The sequence below is a fragment of the Arvicanthis niloticus genome, chromosome 19 (assembly GCF_011762505.2).
Source record: "Arvicanthis niloticus isolate mArvNil1 chromosome 19, mArvNil1.pat.X, whole genome shotgun sequence".
Lineage (NCBI taxonomy): Eukaryota > Metazoa > Chordata > Mammalia > Rodentia > Muridae > Arvicanthis > Arvicanthis niloticus.
In genome coordinates this window covers 40,361,456-40,385,221 of record NC_047676.1, presented here as the reverse complement: position 1 = coordinate 40,385,221, position 23,766 = coordinate 40,361,456, and the positions used below count along the sequence as shown (strand labels likewise).

General features: G+C 42.4%; 1 protein-coding gene and 1 pseudogene across 2 annotated transcripts in view; one reads left to right on the top strand and one right to left on the bottom strand.

Moving 5' to 3' along the window:
- Positions 1 to 10,778: 10,778 nt before the first annotated feature.
- Positions 10,779 to 11,163, bottom strand: LOC117723977 (large ribosomal subunit protein eL31 pseudogene; annotated as a pseudogene).
- A 3,462-nt stretch (positions 11,164 to 14,625) lies between these two features.
- Arl15 (ARF like GTPase 15) overlaps positions 14,626 to 23,766 on the top strand; it is a 375,043-nt gene continuing 365,902 nt past the window's right edge. For both annotated transcript variants that reach the window (XM_034523585.2, XM_076916199.1), the window contains exon 1: positions 14,626 to 14,810. In XM_034523585.2, the coding sequence (XP_034379476.1) occupies positions 14,763 to 14,810 (48 nt within the window). In that variant the 5' untranslated portion in view covers positions 14,626 to 14,762. The remainder of the gene's footprint in view (positions 14,811 to 23,766) is intronic.

Here is a 23,766-nt window from a genome sequence, read left to right as displayed (position 1 = left end):
GAACTTGACTTCATGGTTTCCTTTAAAACTTTTTGTTATTTCACAATATCTCATAACATGTAAAAATCTCTCCTATAGACAAAATGTTCAAGTGTATAGTTACATACCTACACCCTTACAAAGAAAATGTGCCCGTATGAAATGAAGCTTCATGAAGTTACCTGTCCACTTGGAATGTCTGATTCTATCTATCCACTTGGTTTCATCATTGCATACTCTGTGGAGAGTGGTTTTAGTAGTAACTAGGAGGCGGTTCTGATGGGGTTTAGTAGAGATTTAATGAGGGGGCTCGTTACATTAGACTAGACACGGGAGTCAAGAGAGTGGGAAAACCCAAAGAAATGGCAGAAGCCATTTCCACCTCCATTCACAAAGGGACAAAAGACGAAACCGGTATCACCGTAAATCTACCGAGCACCGAGTCTCTGGAAAGGCGCTGCCAACAAGAGCATTACTGATGCTGTTATGTACCAATTACCACATGGTTGCAGGATAGGAATGTGGGAGTGGGGCAATACCCCAACCGATCTTCAATTCCTACTTTACCTCCAACTGACATTTCCCATAGCAGCAGATCTGGGTGACAGAGTAAGTATGGTTGGTCAGAGACCGGAAATGAGGAGTGATGGTCTGAGAACAAAGATGATATTAAGAGGGGGAAAAGGTATTTATGGCTCATTATGAACAAATGACCTATAGAGTTTCAACCGTACTATGACAATCAGATGGAGGGTGAAATAGAACAGCTTATTCCTCAGCCAGCTTGCAGCTATAGCAGTCCATTTGCATGATATGATCTACGAGCATCTCTTGAGAATACTGTCCTGTCTCCACATGGGTAAAATAGTTCAACCTCCATTTCGTTAAAGGAATTGAAATCTAGTACAATTAGGCTGGTTAATGGGGGAGGGAATTTAGGTTGCTTTGTTCAGGCTCTGCCTGCTTTATGTGATCTTTCTAGAACAGAAGAAAATAGGCGGTGCTTCTAAACAGTAAGTACCTCGCAGCCGAATTAGCTCTGTGGAATATAATATACCATAACACTCACTCAATTTATTAAGGTAAATTATGCAAAAAAAAAAAAGTTCAAGGGAAGGGGAGAGATGTTAGGTAGCTTTATTGGCTTTCTCCCCAGGCTCATCTGTGGCTCCTGTTCTGCCTCCATAGGAGCAAACCCCTTCAGCTCCTTCAGTCTTCTCTCTAACTCCTCCATTGGGAACCCTTGATCAGTTCAATGGTTGGCTGTGAGCATCCGCCTCTGTATGTAGCCAGTGCTCTTAACTGCTGAGCCATCTCTCCAGCCCATGAGAAAAAGTCACTTTTAGTGCTTGCTATACAACAGGCACATGTATTCTATGGCTTTATATATGGTTAAACAGTAACAATAACCCTAACAATAACCTAACAATTCTAACAGGCAAGTTCTTCTTCTTCTTTTTTTTTTTTTTTTAAGACTATTGTTATCATTTAGCAAACAAAGTAGTGGGTTTCATCCGAAACATTCCACAAACAAGCTTTCTTGTTAGCAATTTACAGTTGAAGACCTTAGGCATGGAACACTGCTCTTAACCCCCCTCGACAACTAAACCATAAAAGATGGTGAATTTCAATGTAAAATCTGTCTCTAGACCTATTTGGCCCAGGTCACTGAGAGATCTGTCTCAAAGAAAAGTTGGAAGGCACCTGAGGAACCGCAGCAGAGGTTGACCTTGAAGTTGCCCTCTGACCTTTCCACACACAGGCGTTCACATGCGTGCACACTCACATTTAACTGCCCACACATCCATATGCACATGGATTTTCTCTAAAATTCACGGTGTTAATCGCCAATTTACTCTGCATCTCGGGAGGAACCTTTTGTGGCCTATTTCACACCAGAACATCCTATGTGAGGGGGACATATTAGTATTTAACCACTCCAGTTTCCTCTGGCTAGGTGGTGCTATGAATATGATGCAAACTTTATGAGGCATACAACTGAGCTCAAACATTCATATGAGACTTCACATCCGTAGTTCTGTCAGGAGAAACTTCTGAGCAGAATAATAATACGTAGGTGGGAGAAGCAGTTTATTCCCATGCAAGGACTACCCGTGCTTTCGGCCGTTTGATAGAGTGCCTACACAGCCTTTTACTCCTTGAGACTGATTTAAATGGCTTAATTTTGTACTTGTCAAACACAAGGAACAGGGTGAGTCCTTCTGAATTAGATGTGCTGGAAACAGCTGTTAATTTATTAAATCTGCATACAGCCTGGTTGTCCCCTAAGAAAGCAGGATGGTGTTCTCCTGTGACAGATGTCTGCTCTCTTCTCAGCATCCAGGTGTGGGCTGGGACCTGACTCAGCTTCATCCTGCAACCTTAATCAAGTCACCCTTACCCTTTTTCCTTTTTTAATGCAGGGAGTGTTTTGGCTTTTTGAACACTCGGCTTATCACATTTGCTATGGTATATCATGATATTCTCTCTCTGTTCCATGGTCCAGAAGTGTCGATTTCTGCCTTTAGAGTCCAGACCCTGACAAAAGGTGCCATTTAGTTTCAGATGGTGCTGCATTAAACACAAAATATCTGAAGTCTTCATTATCTCAGATGGGCCCAAAAGAAAGAAAGATAGAAGAAGATGCTATGTAATCTGATAATCTATTTACCCACTGCCTCATTACTGTGAGACAGAAATATTCCTAAGAGTGACCAGCTATATTAATTAGCGTGGACTCAAGGACTGTTAAATTATTTTTGGTAGAGGTCTTTTTTGTATTCAAGTCGACTCATATTTTCACATGTGATTCTTGTGTGTCTCGATTCCTAGACATTTTGAAAACAATTCATCAAGTTTTAGGAGGGATGTCAAATCACTTTCATAAAATGAGTTTCAGATCCTGAGAACTAAGGGGTTTACCATTGCATTGTGCTGTTTGGGACCCATGACTAACAGCCCTTATAGCACATCCACAGTGGTAGCCTTTTCCTGAAAGACCTAAACAAAGAAACAGAGCTCTGTGGCTGCCCCTACCAGTCACAGCCAAGTATCTCCTGACTGTTAATTACTCCTGAGAAGAACAACGACAGAGACAGTGCAATTTGAACCTCTTATTTTTAATAGGAACCGCTCACTGTCAGGAGAGTACTGTAATTTCCTTTTTCTTGGCGTTTAACTTATTGAAGTGACCCATTGTAGCAGATACTATAAGATTGTTTATCTTATGGTTAAGCAGAATGATTTAATCTGTATGGTATTTGTGGGTTATCTAGCCCTCCAGTCTTTTTACTGAAGAATATCACATTTTACAAATAAGAAACAAAAAAAGAAAAAAAAAAAGAATATCATATTTGGGCCATAGTATCTTTGTAAATAGTATAAACTGTGTTGTTCATATTAGCAAATCAGACGCTAATCAGCTTTGTATCAAGCTGCAATATCTGTGTTTCTTTTTCTTTTCTTTTGAAATATGCCCTAAAGGCTGGAGCCTGGCAAAAACAAAAGCAATTTTTTTTCCCTTGGTTAATTCAAAACATCGCCTACCTATCGGTATTTTGTATACGGCTTAGAAAATTTAATTTGAGAGTCTAGACATTATCAGAGTAGGATGTTGCATAGAGAGCATTTGTACAAATAAAATGGGTTAGAGTCTCGAACTGAAAGTGGTTCTTCTAACATAGCTACAACCTACAACAATTTATCATACGCTTCCTTCTACATCTTGAAAGGTTTACCTAAATCGTGTTCTCAATATAGATATCTCTACTGACAAGGTTCAACAGTTCTTCATTTCTGTGCTTTGTCGTTGGCAGAGACAGTCTTGTGTCCACTGTGAAGCACCTTTTTAATAATTCTACCTTTGGAAGACAGACGGAGCTTCAGAGATGTAGTTGCTAGAGGAGACCACAGCCAGATGGCACAGTGGAGAACGCTGATGGTCAGCTGCTTCCTTTGGTTGCTAAAGAGGATCCCTTACTGATGCATCTGGCTGCTCACATGGTGGCCCAAAATGCAGACTTTAGGGGGACACAAAGCTGGCAGACTCCTACGGTTGCTCATCTACAAATGCTAGATGCTACAATCTATTTTTGGTCACAAGAACCACCAGCAGCCACCTCACGTTTTTATTGCTCTTAATCCCGGTTTGGTTCAATTTGTCAACATTTTGATGAGAATCATGGTTCGAACATTGAGTCAGTTTCCTAAAGTTCTGAGTAGGAGTAGGAATTTTCTACAGCTCCAGGCCAACTCAAAATCACTATGAAGCACCCCCCAACACCACTCACATATCCTCCAATAATGTTTCCAGTGCAGAGAAGTAGAGCCAGCCTTGGTCCATGTATTCATGGCTAATCTTCACAACCTTGAGGAATTTGCCTATAGGCTATACCCATCTCTGATCCTTAAGCTTTTTACAGAGAGTCAAGCACCTAAGATTTAAAGTTAGGTCTTGTTTTCTATCAAAGCCTAATCTAACTGTCGAGATAAGAGAAAGAAAAGCATGTGGTATAAGTATCACCAAGCACAGTCATGGTGGTAGATGTAAACTGTCATCTTTGGATCCCTTGACATCCCGTGAAGCCGCTGGCCTTGGTCCATTGTTTCAGTTGCTACTGATGAGACTTCTCAAAACTCTTAGACTGTATTGTCATGGTATTTTTTTTTTTTTTTTTTTTTTTACAATGCCAGAGTGAAGTCTATTAACTCCTTTGTACCCTGGTTTCTTTGGCAGCAGCTTGAGCAGTAGAAAGGTGGAATTTCATATCTAGCTTCATCCAGGAGATCTAGCACCACAACACACACACCATCAGTGGTCAGCCATGGCGTGTGCTAGAATATGCACATGCACAAAGGTAATATGCAGAGGCCACGGTGGAAGAAACATGGTGAGGCTCACACTCAAGTTTGGATGGCCCTAACTTGACTGGTTGTATACAAAGCATGATTCGCTGACACATTGCGACAGAGTGCACGGTGTTGCTCCTCTGGTACACATTTCCTCAGAGCATTTGACAGCACTGAAACGCACGAAAAAATATCCCAGTGTCAGCAGATTCCTGTTTGGAGAAAAGTCTCTTATAACAGCGTTGTAATGAACCAGTCTGCCTGGTGAGAAATTAAGCACAATGAGTCATAGCGATAATAGAGGGGCGGTATGGGAAACCATGAGCCCATGAATCCCTAGCTCCCAAGACACCTATTAACTAGTCTGTTAATGCCTACTTTATGCATATTCTCTTCTTCAGGCCTTACCTTCCAAGAAGAAGAACTGATGCTATATTTAAGTAACTAATTTAAAACTGTGTTTATTTCTTCTGGAGGATTCAACTATAAAATAACTTGCAGTGAAAAATCATGTCTCAGGGGATTCTCTGCTTTATTATGTTTCATTTATAGGCAGCGCAAACTGTTGAGGAGTAGAAAGGCATACTGGGAGGAAAGGTCAGAGCATGAGGCCAGGGCTGTGCCGTAATCAGGGCATTTAGGAAGTAGCGTATCAGCCAGAGGGTTCCCTTCAGCCTGCTAGAGAGAATCCTGGCCTTACAAGCCCAATATCCAATACCTTCAAATATCCTGTCTTGCAGTTTAGGGCTAAAGCAAATGCAGGTAAAAGGAATGTGGTGAGATGCAAGAGTGAAGGAAGAAACCAGACAAATATGCTTTGTGTTGGTACAGAGTAAACAGATCTGTGAAACAAGGGATGGCTCAGTAACAAAATCATGAGTATGGGGTGTTTCATGCAGGCTGAAGATGCCAATGGGGTTAGATGCCAGAAACCTGGATAAATATATGGACGTAATTAGCTTTTATATTAACACTACATATAAAGCAGACTGCCAAAGGCTGAAAGACCCCAAAGAGAGAGAAAAGGCTGGGGATTTTTACCGGAGATGAAGACTCTTGTTTGTGTGACAGGAAAATAATTTCAACTTGAGAAACACCGTGAGTAAGGGGTCCTCAAGTTAGTAGCACTTGTTAAGTTTACGGGTTTTTGTGCAGCCAGGGGCATCATGGGCAATGTTGACAGGTATCAAAGTAGAAGATGCATGTGATGCACGCTGGCACGACTTCCTGTCGGAGGACAGGAACGGAAGTGGTAGGGGGATAGAAGAAATACATGAACCAGGAGAGGGACCCTGCATGGACCTGTGATTGCAGTGGAATTCCGTGAACCTTGTTCTTAAAATGCTACAGCCATGAAACGTTGGGAAGATTTCAGGCATTTGGTGAGCAAATGTATCAAAACGGCTGAGGCGATCGGGAGCAGTTGATATTTTCGCAGCATTGCTGTGGGTCATGTTGAGACTTTAATGGACTTTCCTTTTACAGATTAGGCTCATCAGGCTTCTTTAAATATAACTCTTCAGAATATGTACCCTGGCCACCAGTTTATTTTGCATAAAATAACAGTGCGGCCGACATCCGAGCATTTGCCAAGTATTGAAGCAGGCTCTGAAACTACATAACCCAACAAGACACTGTTTTTCTTTCAAGGAACTCAGACTAGTAGGGAATGGACTAAAACCAGCAGCGGCATCCAACACTTCCATAATGCTTGCTGTGTGCCAGGCGTCATTCTAGGTGTATGCCATTATTAATCTTTTTTTTTTTTTTTTTTTTTTTTTTTTTTGGTTTTTCGAGACAGGGTTTCTCTGTGTAGTCCTGGCTGTCCTGGAACTCACTCTGTAGACCAGGCTGGCCTTGAACTCAGAAATCCGCCTGTCTCTGCCTCCCAAGTGCTGGGATTAAAGGCGTGCGCCACCACCGCCCGGCCCCGCCATTATTAATCTTCATAACTGTGTGAGGTGAGTATTTGTGGGTAATAAGTTAGTATAAGAGAAATTATATAACATGCCTAAGGTCATGGAACTGGAAAGAGATAATGCTAAGATTCAAACCCAGACAGACTGGCAAATGAGCGTACATTCTCCCCTTCCTGATGCTTGAAACAATTTTATTATACCATTGTTTGCCTTCGACAAACTCTAGTTACAGCAATAAGACTATAGAGAATGGTAATTGTAATCTTTGCATCCATCCTCTATGGATTTTTCTCATCAGGCTGCTCTAGGGCAACTGCTTAGTGGCCAACTGACTACTCACTGAACAAGAGGTGTCATAGGCCAGGAGGGAGCCCAGGTCACACGTGGGGAAAGGCAGGCCATGCTCTCCTTCAGCCCTCACTCACATATCAAAGTCACAGTGAGGCACATTACTCAGAAGGGGCAAAATCCTCCAGCACAAGAGAGGATGTAAACGTGCCACCTCCCATTCTAGTGAACCCAGCCTTCCAGGAGAGCATCTAATGTTCTTAACCACTGTATTAAAACAATATAAGTACCACAGAAATACACAGTTCAGCTCAATGAAAGAAGAGACTGCTTGTCAAATTAAGGATAGCTAAATAATGTGCTTGGTATTTCTGAGTTATTAGTTTGAATCTACATGTCAATTTGGAGAGATTTTAATTTTTTTCACCAGCCTTTATATCTATCAGAACATTGTGTCTCTAGACATTTTCTGAAATCCCACAATTCTGAGAATTACTCTCAGGTACTTAAAAAAAAAAAAGCATAAAGTTAGCCTTAAAACACATTCTAAAACTCACTTGCTAACTTTGTTGCTAAGTAAATTTAGCAATGAGCTTCATATTGATTTTTAGGTAGTGGCAAAATGAAAAGAAATTGACGTGCAAATGTGTTTTATATACCAAGCTACCACTGATCGATCTGTGGAGGAATTGCTTTTTTTCTTTTTTATTCTGTGACAGAGACTTAGCTACAGTTCCTCAGTGTCCTTGATCAGGTTTGGGTGTCGCGGTTACTGAAACTCCTGGAGATGTTGTGGTGCATGTGTCTTTTCTGTACTCTGCAAATGTTTCAGGTTTGAACATTTTTGCTCCAGGGATTTTGTGTGGAATTTGACAGTAAACATGCCATGCATAGTGCTTCCACAAGAAGGATTTCAAACATGAGTTTCTTTAGTGGTAGTTCATTCTTAAGTCTTATGGCTTCTTGTAGATCCTTTCAGTCTTGAGATGGTCTTCACTTTTCAAGTTTGCTAGAATTCAAATTCCTTCAACAGGTAGTACTTGTCATTGGTTAATAGTTTTCTGTCTTCACCAAAGACTAAGATCTGGGATGAAGAGTCCTATTACCTTGGTATCTCAATAGACAGTAGGTGTTTAATAAGCTCGTGAAATAAATGAGCCTATACAAATAAATGAACCTTCCCCAAATATCAACATGTCTATCTTGCTGTGTAGATTGTGTTCCTCATGTTTATGGGGTGAGCTACACATGATTTCAAGAGTCCATCACTGTTGACACCCCCTCATAAAAGGTAGTTAGGTTGGTCATTGGATCCTCCCCAGAAAGTCCATCTGCTCCTCAAGCCATTTGTATGCCAGTGTGTCCTAACTGAACATGGTTCTAGTTTCCAGGAGGGTTACAGCATACAGGCTTGGGGAAGTTAATTAAGGCTCGCTCTATCTGCATGGTTATGGGGAACATTTAACCCATGTTGGGTTAGAAGTTTCTAGTGAAGCTGTTTTGGGTCATCTGTACTTCTGCTGATAACCCCTGCAAAAGACTGAACTAGGGCCTCGTACATGCGTGTCCAGTACTCTGTTGCCAAACTATATATCTAGCCAATTTCTACTTTTGTATTTTGAGACGGGGGTCTTGCTGAATTGACAAGCCTTGAATAGCATCTGTATTGTAAGCTGGTCTGGCACTGGTGACCCTCCTCCTTTGGTCTACAAAGAGGCTGTCAGTGCAGGTTTGTGGCACAGAGGCTAATTTCCAGCTGCTTTAACTCAAGTGCTAGTTTGGATTAGTGCTTTGATACATGTAAACATGCAAAGGTGAGACCAGGATCATCTCTCTATCATGGGTTTTAGAGATTAGGTTCTGTGGTTAGGGTTTAGTTTGGTTTGGTTAAGAATTCATGCTTTTCTCATTTCTTAGGTACTAATAAGCTCAGATTTCACGCAATTTACTTTCTTTGCGTAAAATCAGCGTGGTAGACCAAAACACGGCCTCCAGATATACTTGGGTCTTAGTTGCTTCTCTGTTGCTGTGATAAAACACTGATGAAACACAACTTATGAAACGGAGGGTGACACTCCATCATTGAGGTAAGTCAAGGCAGGAACCAAAGCTGGAACTGAAATGAAGACTATGGAGCAGAGCTACTTACCGGCTTACTCTACTGGCTTGCTCGCCATGGATCACTCAGCTTGCTTTTTAAGTAATATATTTTATTTTTTGAAATTAAAAGATAATTATATCATTTTCCCCTTCCCCTTTCTCCCTTCAACCCTTCCATGTAAGTCCTCTCGTTCTCAGATTCATGGCCTTTCTGACTCACACACACAGGTATGCAAATATATATACATGTATATGTATGCATATGTATATGTGTGATATTCCTAAATAACGTATGGAGCTTGCTTTCTTATATGACCCAGGACCATCTGCCTAGGTGTGGCCCAGCCCACAATGGGCTGGGCTCTCTTACATCAGTCATTAATCAAAGGCCAGTCTGATGGAAGTATTTTCTCATTTACGGTTCTTTCTTCCCATGTGAACCTAGCTTTTGTCAAGTTGACAAAAACAAAACAAAACAAAACAAAACAAAACAAAACAAAACAAAACAAAACCCTAACCTGCACAGGTCCTAATCTCTAAAACCTATGATGTTACCTTATATGGCAAAAGCAACTTGGAAGATGTGATTAAATTTCTTGTCAGGAAGAGAGTATCTTTATCTTCAAGCCTAAATGCAATGTCTTTATAGGCCAGGGGAGATTAGACTGTAAAAGAACAGGTGACAATGTGACCACAAAGGCAAAGACAGGAGTGATGTGATACTTGCCAGAAGTAAGGGGATGCTGGCATCCTCAGAAGCTGAAAAAAATGATGCCGTGCTTAGCAACTTCCTCGGTGCAGTTCCACGTTGAACCTTAGAGCTCATTTGTCCTAACATGATTCTTTTGCAATAATCGTACAAGAAGTGGATTTTCTCGCATTCTTACATTGAGTTTGGCAATCAATTTGGCATCAGGGCGGCTACTTTCTCTAGCCAGTCCATTGTATAAATAAGGTCAGGAATGGAAAGTGGGCATGCCAATCAGGGATAGCAACAGCTCAGAGAAAATGATATTTCTTCTTGACATTTGCAGGCAAAGAGTGACCCCTCACCACTAACTGATGACAATTAGATATACATCACTTGGGTAAGCCTCCACCGGTGAGAAAGTACCCATCAATCTAGGATCACGGCTCTCCTATTTATAACCTGCCTGTACACGAGTTTCCCAGCAAGATGGCTCTTTAGGGACAAGAATCCCCATTCTCTCCGACCAGCTAGTTTATTGTAATAAAGCTCTTTATCACTGCGTTGCCTCTTAACTGACAGAGTTTCTGTACAGAGTAAGCAGAGGGACTCGCCTGCATGGAAGCATCAGGATAAAGAGTTGTGGATAGTTTTATAAGCAAATGCTCACTGCAATATTTATAATATGCTCTGTCACAGAGGATTTGTTAACGTAGTATATTTATAAAAGAGAACTTTATGTAGCCATTAAACATTAATGGGGCATTTCCTGTCCCAGTGAAGTTCAGGGTTACCATGTATGATGCATTAACTGCTAAAGGCAGTTTTCTTTCTTCCTTCCTTCCTTCCTTCCTTCCTTCCTTCCTTCCTTTCTTTCTTCCTTTCTTTCTTTCTCGCTCCCTCTTTCTCTCTTTCCTTCTTTGGCAGTTCTGCAACTTTATTTGACATTCAGCAGGTTAGCTCTCATCTGTATTTATGGTCTGTAGATTTTTGAGTGTTGTAACAGGCACATATGTTACTAATGTAGAGCTTGTTTGGTGAATCCTCATCCTCGTTACGTTTTGTGGAAAAACATACTCCAATGTGATATGGAAATTCCCTTGACCCAGATGGCTTTATTGAGCCTGGTGTCAATGCGCACATCCAGAGTCCCCATCTCCTTCATGGCAAATTTCCTGACTTCTCTGAGTGCCCGAGGAGCACGCTTCCTGAAGCCCACTCCATGGATGCGCTTGTGAATGTTGATGGTGTATTCTTTGGTCACCACCTCGTTGATGGCAAAATGGCTCTTCATCTTCTTGACACCCTTCTTGGCAGGAGCCATCTGTCAGGCTTGAGTAGGAAAGGATGAACACAGAGGATTATGGGAAGGAAAGTCACGTTGCCGTACAACTTCCCTAAGTTATGTCTTAAACAAATGTGTAACAACAAATGAGTGGGTGGAAGTAGCCGTTATTGGCTTTCCTGGATGGTAGAATTTAGAAGACCAAGTTGTAAAAATACACTTGTTTGAGTTGCCTAAGAGTGACACTTTAACAATAGCAGTAACAAATTTTCCCCTGAAAGGCTCACTGGCAGACCTTATGGGATTGTGGAACTTCTTGGTTTTAACAGCAACATCTGAGACCTGGGTCCTCACATCCTGTGTAGTAATGCAATTGCCTCATGAGTTTGTACCTGTTTTCTTATGCATCTGGAAGAGAGTCATTGTTCTTAACTGGAAGAAGGCAGGACTCAATGAGATCATACCTTATTGAGGACTGAAGCCTGAAAATTGGCATGCAGTAAGGTGAGTTGAATAAACACATCCCAAATCTCCTCACGATGTGACTAAGGACCTTGCTACCGACCCCGTCAGCTACAACCACTGCTAGTAGTGCCTTGTGCTGGAACATCACTGTGGAGCTGGCATTTGCCCTCTACTCAGTGGGAATAGTCTACTCTGTTACCATCTCAGAAGATACCTAATTGAAAAATTATGCTCCATATGGAGTTCTGCTGGAGCTTCTGTTTTTTTTTTTTTTTTTTTTTTGGGAGGGGGGCAAGGATTTTTTCAAAATACAAAATATGATTTTAGAAATATATTAGACTGAACATATTTTCATATGACTTCATTTCACAGTCATAATAAAGATGCAAATGATTCAGATTAAGGTAGTGTCATGGTGCTGTCTTCAGAACTTTTCTGTAGGTTTTTCCCTGTCTCTGCTTTGGGTCCATTTACTGATTTTGATTTCTAGAGGCGACAAAAACTATTATTTAGCCTAATGATGTTTTCCTAAATTTAGTTGTTAAAGGAAATGCAGAAGTTGAGTGGTCGGTCCCACATGCTTGTTTTTTGTATAGATATTGCCAGACCTCTTAAAACTTTACATAATCAAGCCAGGCAGTGGTGGTGCACGCCTTTAATCCCAGCACTTGGGAGGCAGAGGCAGGCAGATTTCTGAGTTCAGGGATGGCCTGGTCTATAGAGTGAGTTCCAGGACAGCCAGGGCTACACAGAGAAACCCTGTCTCGAAAACATTGGGGAAAAAAAAACTTTACATAATCACTAAGACAATAGATGGAAAGTCTCTCTGCTAAGTCAATTCTTTATCTCATTTGGGGTGTGCTGAATCATGGAAAGAAAAATGAAAATAAGAAAAAACAAATTGTTGCTTGACTGAGTTACTTTTGCTAGCCTTTTGGAAAGCTTTTGATTTCTGTAATTTCAACCAGATGTGACAAAGACCAGGTTTATGGAAGTCTTTCAGTTTCAGAATCCAGGTCAAAAATCTTTTCTAAACTTATATGTGCTTGAGTTAACAGAATGGCAAGAAAAAAATCAAAATTGGATCTACTGGCTTAATGCAAATGAGACTCCCTAGCCCTGGAGTAAAACAAAACAAAACAAACAAAAACCAAATTAACTCCTTTCAAGAAGTTATTACTTAAACACATATACCTTGAAAATTATAACAATAAAGGCCAGCCCTATACATGTGTATGTATACAATCAAAGTCCTCTAATTACCCTGAAAGCCATCTTTCCTCATTTGGTATCTGAGCAAACAGGTTCAGAGATTAGATAATGCATCTAGTCACACGGCTCAAGAGTCAAGAGCAGAAAGGGCTACACACCTTATCTGATTATGTGTATACTGGGTGAATTTTGTGGTTTTCTATAATGAACTATACAGTTTTTTATAATAACGATTTTCACTGCCCTGGTGTAAACTTTCAATGATATTTGTTACCTGAAGATTCACACAAAAAAAGTTGTGTGTGTGTGGGGGGGGGGTGGGGGTCGCAGAGATAGAGGGAAACTTCAGTAACCTCCATCTTAAAGGACAGCAGTGTTTGACAGGAACTAACAGAATAGTATTTTTGCAACTTAGTGTTCCAAATTCTATCATTCAGAATACTTCTTTGACATATGACATCTGAGCAAAGAATATGAGTTCACTAAAAACTTCACTATATTATAAAACTTCATAAATGTTTAACAGCTGTATAAAGTTTTATTGTGTAAGTGTGCCATGTTAACAAATCATTATGAGATGCTGCTGCTGCTTCTTCTTCTTCTTCTTCTTCTTCTTCTTCTTCTTCTTCTTCTTCTTCTTCTTCTTTTTCTTCTTCGACAAGGTTTCTCTGTGTAGCTTTGCTGGTAGTCTCAAATTTAGGGATCTGCATATCTCTTTGCTGGGATTAAAGGCACCACCACACCCAACAAGATTCTATTATAACATTACAGCAAATGTTCACTTATAACAGCTCTTATCCTAAGAATTTCTAGAAATGGCATTACAAAAGATATGACACATTTTAATATTCATTTTTGAATGAATATTACTTAGAGTTTACTTCTTTCCATACCCAACTCCAAATGGCATGCTTATCTTGTCTCATCTTTGCCTTGACTGAGTGAATATATGCCCTTTCTAGCCTGAATCTTGGAGGGCAAGGAAAAAAAAAAAGTCCAGAAACGATTGTTATCTTTACCTATTATTTGACTCCATTTTTACTCAATTCCAGATATATTTTTTTTTTAACTAGGAAACTCAAAAGTCTCAAGTGCATCAGCGCTTTAACTTCTTTTTCCTAAGGATCACAAACAGTACTACTTGGGCCCTTTGGAGGACTTTCACAATCCCTCTGCTCATTTTATTCAGATACATTGGATCATGGTCAATGTAACTGGACTTTAAGGCATGCAAAGATCAGTTGAGTGTCTCCTTCAGTGTTTGGGGTGATCAATTTGCTTGTGACGTTCTCCAAGGTTGTTTAGGGTTCTAAGAGTCTCTAAGTTCCTAGCCTGGGCTGCACTGGTGCTGAGCCGCAGGAAGGTCAAGTTCAAGTTGTCTGCCTTAGCAGACTCCCTGGAGGATCAACGAGGTCCCCACTGCTGCACAGCTTGCCTTCTTTAAGGTGTCCCTTCAGACCCGCAGGTTCTGGACGTCTCAAGGCCACAGGAAGGCACTCGGGGCAGAAAAAGTAAGTTTTGGTGACTACTCCGCCTCCCAGCGTCCCGGGCAGGCTGGTTTCTTAGGAAGGGGTGGGCGGGGACGCCGCCGTTCTTCAGCCTCAGGCTGGGAGCTTTGCTGGGACTCCAGCCGACTGGAGGCTCAGGGAGCGGGCGAAGCTCCGAGAGCCACAGCGCGCTTCCGCCCGCCCCTCCCCCAGCACACAGGAACCAGCCCCGTCCCGGGTCCCGCGCTTCTCTGCTGCCCTCCACCGGGGGACGGCTTTTTATAGGCGCTCCGGCCAATGAGCGGGCTCCTTTTTCTTTGCCCGCCCTCCCGGCCAATCGCCGCTTCCTTGGTGTAGTCTTCGGCTCCTCGGCTGCTCTCGGCGATTTTCGCTGTTGCTGGCTTTTTCAGGAGCTGCTCGCTCGCAGCCCGAGACGCTGCTTTTTTTTTTTTTCCGGGTTCGGAGCCATTCCGGATGCTTTAGGCTGCCGGATGTCTGATCTCCGGATAACTGAGGCGTTTCTGTACATGGATTATCTGGTAGGTGCGGGGCGCCGGCGGCATGTCGCCTCTCGGATCTCGCGGTGGCCCATGGCCCCCTGCCTGGAGCAGCAGCCTCTCGGTTTTCTTTCTTTGGGATGGGATGCCTTGGGTTGCTTTCTCCCGGGGCTGGCTCTGAGGGGCGGCGTCCGGGGAGAGGCCGGGCTGACAGGTAAAGGCGCGGAGGGGACCGGCGGGACTGCGGGAGATGGGGCCACGCTCCCCGCGCCTCTCCGTGCTCCCGGCGCAGGACTTTCTTTCCGGGGAAGCTGGAGTTTTCCGCTCTCCCCTTAGCAGAACTCCAGGTGCTATTAAAGAGCCATAAGCAGAATGGCTCGCTAAGTGCCGGGCAGGTCCGGTCATTTGGTTGTTATTAGATCTCTAAAGAAATGACCTGGGTCGTGGCGGGATTTTAAAAACACATTACCAGAAAGTAGACTGGACTAAACCACATTGCAACCGGGCCTGAGCAGGATTGGGCAGGGACAGGCATTGCCCCACGGCTCTGGCTCTGGTTGTGGTGCACGCCGCTTTTGTGCATAGTGTGCACGGTTTGGCAACCGGTTTTAGATCAGCCCTGTGCTGGGAAGTTTAGGTAGGAAAAGTTTTTTAGCACAGCGCTGGAATGGAACACTTAGACGTGTTTCTAGCATTGTGCAAGCCTCTCGTGTTTTGTTCCAGAAATTGTATTTCCACAGAGCTGCCTGTTTGTGGTCAAGCAGATCCTCTTCGACATGAACTGTGTCCCATACAATTTCTGTGTTGATGGTGTTAGAATGAACCGCTGTTGCCATGCAGTGCTGAAGTAGATGGTTAGAAGCGTTGGCCCTTCTGTCACCCTGTAGGGACACATGGTTTTCCACTGCGGATTGGCCTGGCAGAGATTTGCCAGTGCCTTCTAGGAATTACACTTAAGACTGTACAGAGAAAGACTGAATACTTTCCAAATCAAGAAAGAGAGGTCTGCGTTATAATGTTACCTGTGTATAAGGGTTTATTTAAATATGTAGGAACTGGCAAGGATTGGCAACCAATTATTGCACGACCTTGAGAACGGAGCCGAAATCAAAGAATCTCAGTTGAAATTTGGCTTTGCTGTTTATGTATTTATGGCAATAACTTCTATCTTTGTCATAAAGGGGTGTTACCACTGCACCAGGTTAAGTGGATTTTCTGTGAATATTCTTTAAGTGCCTTGTAGGTTGATAAATCTCACATGTGGCCAGAGGGCTCTTTTGAAAGTTAAATGATTGGTTGATTTGTAGTTTATCCATGCCATGCTATAGCTATGTCTTGTAATCTGCCCCACAAAAAGCCAGTTTGCTGAGAAAAATTACCAAATAAGAAGAAAGTATAGGGTATCTTCCTTGTACTGCTAATTTTGGATACTTGGCGATTCAGAGAGGAATTCCGGGGTTCTCATTATGTGCTGAGACTGTTGTAGTACTTCAGCACATAGCAGTACCAGGCTCACTAAAAAAACTGAGGGAAAATAGGATTACAGATTACTCAGGTTACCTTCCATCTAGACATGGGTTCAGGATAGGTGGATGAATACTTGTAAGCATAAGGTTACACTGGGAGTTTGGGTCACTGTCACTGGGCCCTGGGTTTGACTTTGACTTGGTCTGTCTGTTTTACCTGTTTTGCCCCAGCACCTTGTTTGGCTTTTGTAGAAAATCATTGTTTTGTCACTTTCCGTATGCTTTCAATAATTCCCAAGTGCAGTGAAACTAACTGTCCCCATAAAAGTCATTGGCTGTACTGGGGGTGGGGTGGGGGAGAAAACAAGTCTTAAAGGAGACAGGTCAGGTTTTATGAATGTGTTAGGTATCCCTGTGAAAACACTGAAGAAAGTCCTTCACTCCTAAATGGACTGGAGGGTAAACAAAACAAACTCCCGCCTTCCCGAGGTAGCTTTACTGTGCTTTTTCGCTGATCCTCGCCCAGAGAAAGCAGTGAGCTACATCGCTCTGTTCTCCTTGTCTTCCAGGCAACTTGTTTGCTCATGTATAATCTTTGTGTGGTGTCTGTTTAAAATCCTATTTCTGAAAAATACAGGATCAATTTCTTTGATTGAGCCAGGCATCTTATTAATCGATTCCTAAGTTCTTCTATTTCCCTTCCAGGAGGAGGGAAAAAAATGTTTCTTTCATTCCAAGTTGAACTGCAGGCTTTGCTGAGTGTGTTGTGGCCCACACTCTGCCTCAACACTTTGCCTTAACACTTTTGGGGCTAAGTGCTCTGGTCAAGAGAGAGAGAGAGAGTGTGTGGCTCTTGGGGCAAGAGACGCGAAGAATGGAGACAAGACAGGGTGTGATTCAGTCTCTTCTATTTTCGCAAGTCTCCTTTATTGAGTCTCTCTCTTTAAGTCTCTTCTCTATTTTCTCAAGTCTCTCTTATTGACGGGAATTCTGAGGTATTTATATACACAAGCAGGAGAACACAGGTGAAAACATTTTACCACGTGCACCATACAGCTGAGGTCACTAAACAGCAAAACAAGCTATGTGGGATAAACAATATATTTATCAGAGTGTGCTTCAGCTGTTATAGGCTTTTGACAACCAAGTCTTTCATCAGGGTATATGGTTCTAGATGGCTGCAAAGTTGATCTAGCCGCTTTCTACTAGTCGGCTCCCAACAGAGTGGACTAGAGCAAGTGCCCTATTCATGCAACTGTCAGGAGTAATGATGTGCCATCCATCCGTCCGTCCGTCCGTCTGTCTGTCTGTCTGTCCTTTCTTCTCTTTAAACAGTACTCTGCATTGTTGTTATGTTGTAAGGAAAAGCTGTGTGTGGAGGTGTTACCCATTGTTCTTTATTTGGGTGCCATTACTTAACTTATTTTATTTGGAGGAGAGTCCAAGGAAGGCAAAAAGAGTTGTGTGTGTTTGTGTGTGTGAGTATGTATGTGCGTGCATATGTGTACATGAGTGTGTGTGCATGCTATTTTTTTTTTTTTTTTTTTTTTTTTTGGTTTTTCGAAACAGGGTTTCTCTGTATAGCCTTGGCTGACCTGGAACTCACTCTGTAGACCAGGCTGGCTTCGAACTCAGAAATCCACCTGCCTCTGCCTCCCAAGTGCTGGGATTAAAGGCGTGTGGCACCACTGCCCGTCTGTGCATGCTATTTTTAACAACTTCTGATAGCATTGACATAGTAAGACAGATGAGGGAAGCTCTCTGATCTTAGAAGTTGCAGTTAATTTCTTGAATGTTCTCAGAGGTGACAGCTGAGGTGAAGGCTCTGTCTTAATATTTAAGATGGAGGCTTTATTGATCTTGGTTCGGGGAAAAAGGGATACTTTGCAAATCCTAAATAATTACATGTTACACCGGCTACTGTGCCTGGCATGGAGTCAGAGCCCAGGATTACATGTTGATGAATGGATGTGAGATGGGAGAGGTAATTCTGTTCTCCTCTGGCTTCTAAACTGAGACAAGATAGTATCTGTTTGGATTAGGTATTTTGATTTTTGGAATGCAGGATGTATCCTTTACACTTAAGATGATCAAGATAGAATTTGTTTAGTAATTTAAACATAAAAGTCTTATCTTTTCTAGATAATGCGGGTGTCATCGGAGGAGGTCATATCTCTTTCCCTTTTCTCTGGAGCAATTTTCTAAGTTATGTTCTAACCTGACAGGTATTTGATTCAGGATTTAGCTGTCACCAACAAACAGCCTACCCCTCTCCCTCTGATGGGTTAAGGCAATGTTCAGAGCTTTATAAAGAGAAAGAACAGGATATAACTTATAATGAGAGAATGATACTGTATTAAAGTTCTCTAGAGTCACAAAACTTATGGAATGAATCTCTACAGAAAAAGGGAATTTATTGGAATGGCTTACAGACTGTAGTCCAGCAATGGCCAGCTGTGAATGGAAAGTCCGGGAATGTAGTACTTGCTCAGTCCCACAAGGCTGGGTGTCTCAGCTGGTCTGAATATGCTGCAACCCTGAAGAAGTAGGCTCCAGTGCCAGAGAAGGAATGGATGTGCTAGCTAGCAAGGTGAGGGCAAGGAGGTAAAGAACACGACCTTTCTTCTTCCATGTCCTTATATAGACTGCCAGCAGATGGTGTGGCCCAGGTTAAAGATGTGTCTTTAGTTTTGGACTAAAGGGATGTGTCTTCCCACATCAAGATTTAGATTAAAGGTGTGTATCTTCCTACCTCAAAGGTCCAGGCTAGAAGTGGATTCACATACTTTAAACCAAAGAGAAAATCTCTCACAGGTGTGTCCTTCATTTCTGGATTGTAGTTCATTCCAGATATAGTCAAGCTGACAACCAAGACTGGCCTTCCCAGATCCCTTCTGAATTTCTATCTGTGGAGGCTGGACAGGGTCAGCTTCTACATTGCTTTTAGTTCAAAATGTTTTTGCCTTGTATGTAAACCTGTGTGGATTTCACCCATTCCTCTTTGTACCACAAACACAACAACAATAAAGTTCATCATTTTTCATATAATACCAGTGATGATTAAAAGAGACAGTGGGGGTAAACTTACTTATAACCATTACATTGCTTTTCTTTTTTATCTTTTGAGACATGGTTTCTCTGTGTACCCCTTGCTATCCTGGAACTTACTTTGTAGACCATGTTGTCCTCGAACCCAAAGACCTGCCTCCTCTGCCTCCTGAGTGCTGGGGTTAAAGGCTTGCACCACCTCCTCCAGGTGTATACATTGGTTCTCAAATAAATATGTTAACACATCATGATTATGTTGCTGACACTGTATTTCCTGATGAATCACTGTTATTTAATGGTAAGGATTGGGTTGCATTTTAAAATAGCCTGAATATATTGAAGAGTTGGGAGGGTATTCGGCAAGCAAGAAGTGGTAAGACTTTTTGAGGATCCTTTATTACCTCTAAAGAGTAAAACTACATTCTCACTGTTCTTTTCTTTAAAGGTTTATTTGTATCACATGTATGATATATGTATCTTGCCTGCATGTATGTCTGTGCAGCGTATGTGCACAGCCAGTGTCTGCAGAGGGCAGAAGAGGGCATCAGATCCCCTGGATCTAGAGTGACAGGTTGGGATCTGCCAGGTGGGTGCTGGGAATGGAACCCAGGTCTTCTGCAAGATCCATTTCTCCAGTCTTCTCATATATTCCTCAGTCCATTCAACAAATACTTATGCAACCCGACTTGTACATGTTCCAGGAAGTCACGGAGAATGGACTACAGTGCTCTCCTTGGTTGCAGGACTGCGAGGGAAATGACTCTTGGGGAGCATGTGGAAGGACAGGTTGAAGATGGCCTATGGGGAGAAGGCAGGTTCTGACATGCTCTGTTGCTTTCTAGTGCGTTTCTCTATTGCATGTGTTTCTTCGTTTTATTACAAAAGGAAATGTCAAGCTAGACTCGCAAATGCGTCAAGTGTTTGATTGGTCTTAGATGCTGTCTTTTGTTCTTTGCATTTCTCTCTTATGCTTGGGAATTAGTAAAGTTAACTTACTAAGCTTTCTTCTTTGTGGTCACTGATGAACTTGGCCTAGTTTCTTGGTCACAGGCTATACCTGCCCAAGAAGGTAGGTGCTTGTGTGTGTGTGTGTATTCCCCAAGTTCACACAGCTAGTAAGTGAGTGAGCTGACCTTGTGGCCCTAGGGCCCCTCTTCACTGTCTCCACCCCCAAGCCATTCTCCCTAGTGCAGGGCAGGGATGCAGGCTCTTGGTGTTAAAGGCTGATGCAACACAGTTGGATATTTATATGTTTCATGTACATACAAGTACCCTTTATAGAGAAGGCTAGCTGGAAGATGTGTGCTCAGCCTTCTGTCTCAATGCGTCTGGTCACTGAGGTGACCTTCAGACTCTGAAGTGTCATCAGCAGACACAGATGCATCTCTAAGCATCATTACTGTCACCTTCAGGGTGGCTTCTGCTTCCTACTGCTGTTTCCTCTTGATCCCGTTATGGGCACTCAGGATCTACTTGTTAAGTCTGTTGTCCGCCTTTACCGAGTACAGCTTAGGAAATGAGACCGGCTAGCAGACACTGGGCCTCAAGCAGACTGTGGCTTCAGCGGAGGACATTAACTATAAAGGGATTTGTGACGACAATTTAGGGGATGGGGAGTTGGGTGGAAGATAGCTATTGTTTAGTGAGGATATGAAAACTTCCCCTGATGCTTTTCATAAACTGAGTAATGATGAAGTATTGAGTAGCTTTTCATTACTTAAGGATGTACTAGAGTCACATTTTATTTTTATGAATTTGGTTTCGGCTCTTATTTCTGCACATCCAAGGTCAGGTGCTGCTTCTGTTGCTGGCCTTCTTATCGGCAAAGTTCTGTTATACTGCAGGGGTTTACCTGGAGAGATAGGGGATGCTTATGCCTGTGTTTGTATAGTCTCCCTCCTTTGTATATAACAGTCTTTCTTCTTTTTATAAAATCACTAGGATCCAATCATAGAGCCTCTACCCCAGTGAACGTGGTCATGTCCTCCAAGTGGCCGGCAGCTACTTTTAGTTATTCTGGGTCATCTCCCCAAATGCTTCAGGAGTCAAAGAAGCTGCATTTTGGTGGATCTTCACCACTATCTTGAAATTCTTGATTTTGAACAAGGTGTTTTGTGTCTTCATTTTGTATATGGTCCTGACTTGTCCTGTTGAAATAGAGACACTCTTAGGACCTGAGCTGTAGCCTGCATCCGAGCTGGTTCCCGACATCTTAATTCCTTTTCTAGCACTGCATTCTAGCCTGGTACCTGGTCAAGTGGAGGCTGTGCACTGAGAATAGTGTGTGTGTTGCATCATCTAATTCAACCATGTTCTATACCCGTTCATCCGCTACTTATAACAGATTTAGAAAAGAGGAGACTTGAGGCTCTGAAAGGTTGAGTATTTGCTGGGATAATGCAATCAGTAGAGAGGGGCAGGGCCGGCATTTAAGTCTAACTTGTTAGATCCCAGGCCCATGCTTATAAACATGGTTCTATAAAGCTTAGCTGCAATAATGAATAACTGTGGAGGAGGTGCCCAGACACAACGCTGGAAATCGAAGGGTCACTTGATTGCCACTGTCTCTTGGTTTCTTAAGAGGCCCTCTGGGAACTCCAACTGTGTGGGTGTGTGCCTTGAGGCAAGCACCTGCTCACACCTGTTGCCTCCTCCATTTTTGCATAAACATTAGCCGCTGTTCTTTGACTTGCAGCCCAACACACCTACGTGATCTCCAGTGACTGGCCGCTTCTTGGAAGGTTGAATTTGTAGGACAAGCTCCTCTGGTTCCATTGTAAACTGGTTTGCTGGGAACTAGTCTGGCCACTGGACTGCTTCTCCTTGGGCCTGAGGATTTTTTTTCTGGTGTTTCAGAGAGGGATTCCTCTGGGTTCTTTGTCTGATAGGATGGTTGCTGATGTTGCTTCTAATTATGGGGGGTGGGGTGGGGACAAGCATTCGAGTGTAGAGACACTTGAATACCATTGGCTGCAGCACAGAGAGCCTGACTGGTTCCAGCCATCCTGGACCAATGTCAGGAGTTAAAAAAGGAAGTAATGGAAGTCTTTTGTGTCCTTACTGCTTTAAATCAGCAGGTGTAACGTTTTGCATTTTAACTTCAAACTTTGTGCTTTTTAAAATCAGATAGGCAAGCAAACAAAAAAACCAAAGGGACTTCCAGGCCACAGCTAGCTTTTTCCACACCTTGCTTCTCTGCTGCTGTCCCTAGTGACAGCTCTGTAGAAGTTAGTGGGTCTCATTTTCATGCCTCTTTAGGACAAATGGAGGGGTGCTTAAATTGTTAAGAGTATTTTGTATGTTAACGTTTGTACAGGAACTGTGACATACCACTCTCTTGAAACCTGCTTTTAACCTTCTCTGATGATATTTCTGAGCTTAGTAAATGTTGCTTAGATCAGTATTTGATTCATGTCTTTGGTTTTGAAGTTACCATTTTTTTGGTTACCTGTAGAGATCTTACCTGCATTTGACAGGTTAAGGGAATGATGTTGGTCCTGAGAGGCGTTTGGTGTTTTTAGCATTACATGCAAGTCATCAAAATGGAATTTTGTCATGTTAATTGCAGCTTTTGCAAAAGTCCACCAGTTTGTTTTTGAGTTTTGAAGTCACTTTTCTTTTTCTTTTTTTGTTTTTGTTTTTTGTTTTGTTTTGTTTTTTTCAAGACAGGGTTTCTCTGTGTAGTCCTGGCTGTCCTGGAACTCACTCTGTAGACCAGGCTGGCCTGGAACTCAGAAATCTGCCTGCCTCTGCCTCCCAAGTGCTGGGACTAAAGGCGTGCGCCACCACTGCCCGGCTGAAGTCACTTTTCTAATTGCAGTAACACATGAGCTGAATGTAGGTCAGGACTGAGATGATTTTGATAGCATGCTTATTATTAAAGTAAAAGCTTGGAGAAAGACACAGCAGAACATAAGGGGAAAATCAGTTCCTAGCAATCCAGAGACAGACAGTTGCCGGGCATTTTAGTATGTTGTCCCAAAGTCTGTATATAGGCTACTTACTATCCATAAGTCCACTCATCCTGGACTTATAATGGAAAAACTGTCTCATAACCTGCTGGTTTATACTTAAAGACTCTTCAGTTAATAACTTCTCTTCTGCAGCATGAAATCTCTGCACTGTGTTGGCAAACTGTAATTCACTCACTAGTTATCTTTCCTTACGATATCATGCTGCTGGGTAGTGGCAGCCCAGGTCTCTAATCCCAGCCATCAGAAGGCACAGGCAGAGGGATCCGTGTGAGTTCAAGGACAGCCTGGTTTAAAGGGCAAGTTCTAGGACAATCAGGGCCACCCAGGGAAACCTTGTCTCAAAACAAACAAACAACCCCCCCCCAAAAAAAAAAAAAAAACAAAAAACAAGCCACCACCACCAACAAAAGCAAAAGCAAACAACCAAGACATTGTGTTTCTTCTAGTTTTGGCTAATGTCAGGAACACCGTCAGTGACATTCTATGTTTTCTGGTTTCATTTTTGTCACA